Source organism: Apaloderma vittatum, unplaced genomic scaffold (assembly GCF_000703405.1).
Source record: "Apaloderma vittatum isolate BGI_N311 unplaced genomic scaffold, ASM70340v1 scaffold3777, whole genome shotgun sequence".
NCBI classification, from domain to species: domain Eukaryota; kingdom Metazoa; phylum Chordata; class Aves; order Trogoniformes; family Trogonidae; genus Apaloderma; species Apaloderma vittatum.
Window position 1 is genome coordinate 1 of NW_009724348.1, and position 4,215 is coordinate 4,215.

Consider the following 4,215-nt stretch of genomic DNA (forward strand, 5'->3'; position numbering starts at 1 on the left):
GGGAATAGTCTGCCGGCTCCCGCAGGACTGTCTAATGCTGCTGCTGCGAATCACATACAGGTAACGTTGTTTATGCGCTTACGTTCAGCATTTCTAAAAGCCAGGGATCCTTAAAAGCTGATTTATACAAAGAAGTTTTGTAACTAGTTCTGTATGTTGGGCCTGATTCTTGTATTTATCACGCCATACCGGCACCTTTCTTTATTGACAGCCCTGTGACCTGATCTTCCTAGGCTGCACCCATTTTACGTGTATTTTCCAGACCTCTACTCCAATTCAATACTGCTGTTTATATTGGCAATTAAGCCTTATAAAATGAGTGGTACCAAATAAAGTCAGTATTTGAAGAGCAAGTTGTTTTTTAAAGTAGATTTACTGATAAGAAATAACACCTTGAAGTCACGTTGAAGTAGCAGTAAAGTCATTGGGGTATTTCTTTCTCCCACTCAGAACTCTTCTTGTCACTCTGCTTGCCACCCGTGCATCCTGTTTGCATTATGGACAGGGAAAGCTGCACTAAGGAACTCAAGGAGATGCAGCGTGTTTGGCAGAATGTAGGAAATCCATGACTGCAGAGCAGAAGAGAGTTCAGGGCTGGCACCATTGCACGGCAGCCGTACCACAGGCCCCCCGGTCATCCAGCTTGGTTCTGGAGTCAAGTGCAGGTCAGACGCAGCATCGTAGGTGCCAGCAGCACTTCTGGTAGGGAGCATTAATGCCAACTCTCCTCTCTCTGCTCCCACAAGATCACAGCATTCCTGAAAGTTAGATCTGCAGCGTTTTAACTGATGCCAGGTATTCTACTCAAAAAATAGAACATACCTTTTACAGAAAACCTGAAGTGGAGCAGAAGTCACTTTATCTTTCATGTAGTTCCACCTGCTGCACCTGGTTGCAAACGCTCTGGCATCTGGCCTTGATAGAAGTCACTGTTCTGCTCCTTGTTTTTTGTTGTTTTTTTTAAAAAAATAGTTCATTCTTATGGCTCTAATTGAGAAGTAGGTAAAATTTAAAAGCTAAACTAGCTTTTCACTTCACCTTAGAAAAATGAGAACAAAGTATGTTGTCTGGGAAGATTCTTCAGAATTTGCAGTCATGGCTGTAGCATGCCTGGGATCCCCTCAGTTGTCCCTGTTAAAAATACCTCAGAAAGCTTTTTATGGAGAGTAATTTTCCTGTATTTCCTATTTCCTATAATAGCAGATTTTTAACTTGTGTATTTTTTTTGCCTGCCTGTTCAATGCCGTTAAAAACAAAGCACACTGACTTGAACATTCTTTTGAACATACAGGAGATTATTTCAGGCAACTGTGTGGTGATTTTCTCTAAAACAACATGTTTCTACTGCAAGATGGCAAAAAAAGTTTTTGAGGGTATGAACGTGCACTATACAGCTGTAGAACTGGACATGAATAAAAATGGAAGTCAGTTCCAAGACATTCTTGAACAGATGACCGGTGGCAGAACAGTAAGTGTATTTTCTTACACAGAATAAGCAAACTAAGAACTCACACTACACCTGTTCCTCACGGATTATGACCACATCGAGTTCTTTTTTTTCTGAGACAAGTAAACTTGGGATGGGATACAAACTCTTAAAGTCAAGGCACTGCAGAAGGGCTCCGTACTGTCTCTTCGTCTGGAGATCCTCTGGCTATCCCTCTGAGGTGATCTTTTCCATACTGCCACTAAGATAATTGAAGTATAACAGTCAGTTCTCTTTTGGATAGGCAGATTTGATCCATTATATTTAACACCTTGTAATTTCTTAATTTTATGTAGTTTCACTGGACTCAATTACTTTAATTTATTACAGTATCCCATACAGTGACTCTGTCCCAATTTTGAGGGTCACATTAACAAGGTTTTCCATCTCTAAATAGCATAGAAACACATGAGTTGTATAGTAATGTTAGATACATATGTATAAGAGTTTAACTGTTGTGTGTATACTAGAGTTCATATGGGTATGCCTAGATTTTTATCCTTTTTTTCTGAAGAATTAACTAAGGCAATTTTTGTTCTCTTGATAGGTCCCAAGAGTGTTTGTCAATGGGACTTTTGTTGGAGGTGCTACAGATATACAGAGGCTTCATGAAGAAGGCAAACTGCTTCCATTAGTTACTCAATGTCAAGTACAAGAAAATCCTGGACAGCGATCTAGCTTAGCTTAGTCTTTCTACGTACATGATTTCAGACAAGGTAGAGGATCACAAGGATACACTGCATCAGCTGGACTCAACGACTTCAACCTATGGATTTCTGAATCACAGATCATTCTCTGACATAGACTTTATGGACTTAGCAAATTCCTTGGTGTCCTCAGCTTTACCACAAATAAAATGATAACAAAAACACCAGGAACTCTCAGGGCGTGCTCTAAGTGAGAGGTAGTGATGTCATTTTATTGCTATTACATCCCAATACTATGCTTCAGAGAAGTATAGGCTGCAAAAGAAGAATCCTGTATTTTTTTCATGGAATCATAGAATGCAAATTAATTTCTGCAAATTAATATGCTTTCTAACTTCATTCCAACAGTTACAATAAGTAGCCAGTTTAATTTAATGGTTCCTTTAAATTTAATTTTTCTCTGAATGTCAAATTTTAACCATGAAGAAAAACATATCTGTAGTGATACTGCTGTCTGCATGTCTGCCTCTCCTGCGTTCCAGTGTCTGATCACCTCTACCTACCAAATTGTATGTCCAGTTGCCACAGAAAAGGGAATAAAGATTCTTGCAGCTTTAGAGGGGTAGGTAATTGCTTTCATCTTTACTTGGCGCTATGAAGTATCGGTTTACACCGTGTCAGTCGGGAAATATCCTCAGAGGGGAGCCAGACAGCTCACTGCCACTGAACTGTGCAGCTACAAAGTACGGTTACGATCCGTGCAACACCATTATGAGACTTCAGACCAAGCAAAGCGGGTCTAATATGCATAGAATTTATTTAGTACTTAAATTGTACAGTCAGAACGCAGTTTACTAGCGATTTTAACTTGCAGTTAAGTGTCTAAAATTAATGTCTAAAATTCAATAGTTTCAGTACAATGTACATCCAAAGCCAGACCAGGCAATGTCAAGACTCTTGGTTATTTCAAGACAATTCCTATGCAAGTAGAAAATTATATCCCATCCTTCGGTAAAAGGGACCATTACACTACTAAAGGTGCACAGTTTAGAATAAAAACATTAGTTGAATTTTTACTCACTTCTTGTGAATAAGACTCCTATTATTTCCACTGCTTTCAGCACTGCATGTACCTAAACTACTTCTTTCCCCTTGAGGGGAAAAACGCGTTGCGTTTATCTTCAACTCTAGATAACTAGGACTGCAAGAGTATCACTTAAATTTGACAGCTTCAGTTTTGAGATGCGGGTCTGAAATACGATTGCACTGCATCATTTGTAGAAAGCCTTTAGTATACAGGTGACTGCACTGTGCATCTTTAATGTGTAATGAGCTAATTATACACACTGACCTCATTGTATTTTTATTGCAGTTTACTGTATTTTGCTAGTTTCATCACTGCCATATTAAAATTTTGCTTACAAGAACACACTCATAAAGGTAAACACATAAATGTGCATCTCTCCCTAAATTTATACTTAATAAAGCAATTTATTTTGCACATACAGTAGTAACCAAGTATTCTTTTCTCCTCTGTATAGAATTCTTAGGCCAGTTATGTTTTCTCCGAAGATTAACAATAATTTTGCACCTGAAAGCTGGTAAATCCATGTAATAATAATAATAATAATAATAGTACACAAAGGAATTTTTCAAAGACCTTTTCATTTTGTTCCCTGTTTAAAAAAAAATAAATCCCAAACCAGTAGTTTAAAATAACCCTTTGAGTTCTAAGTTTCAGAAATCCCAGGGCATTGTCACTTAAGGCAATATTTTATTCCAGCTGTTGAGGAAACATGCTATATGCCTGCAGATCCAAGTGAAAGCCCGTTTGTTAGAAGGTAAGGCGCTCAAAGGGTTAATCAGATTTCTTTTTAACCATATTAAGGCTCCCCATCCAAACAGTTTTTCATCAATTTCATATCATTTCATAGAAAGTAGCAGCAAGACAGTGCCTTCATTATTGGATGGCACAAAGCCATGTTATGTTTAAGTTACTTAAACATGATATGGCCCTTAAAGTGTGGGTCTACTCCAAAAAAAAAAAAGGGGGGGGGGGGAACACAAAACCACGCCACAACA

General features: G+C 38.4%; 1 protein-coding gene across 1 annotated transcript; it reads left to right on the forward strand.

Moving 5' to 3' along the window:
• Positions 1–9: 9 nt before the first annotated feature.
• GLRX2 (glutaredoxin 2) lies at positions 10–2,174 on the forward strand (the record flags this gene model as incomplete). Its single annotated transcript, XM_009872441.1, has 3 exons — positions 10–60; positions 1,292–1,468; positions 2,034–2,174. Coding segments are annotated over 3 exons (369 nt in total), but the record flags the coding sequence as incomplete, so codon positions are not given.
• Between the last annotated feature and the right edge of the window lie 2,041 nt (positions 2,175–4,215).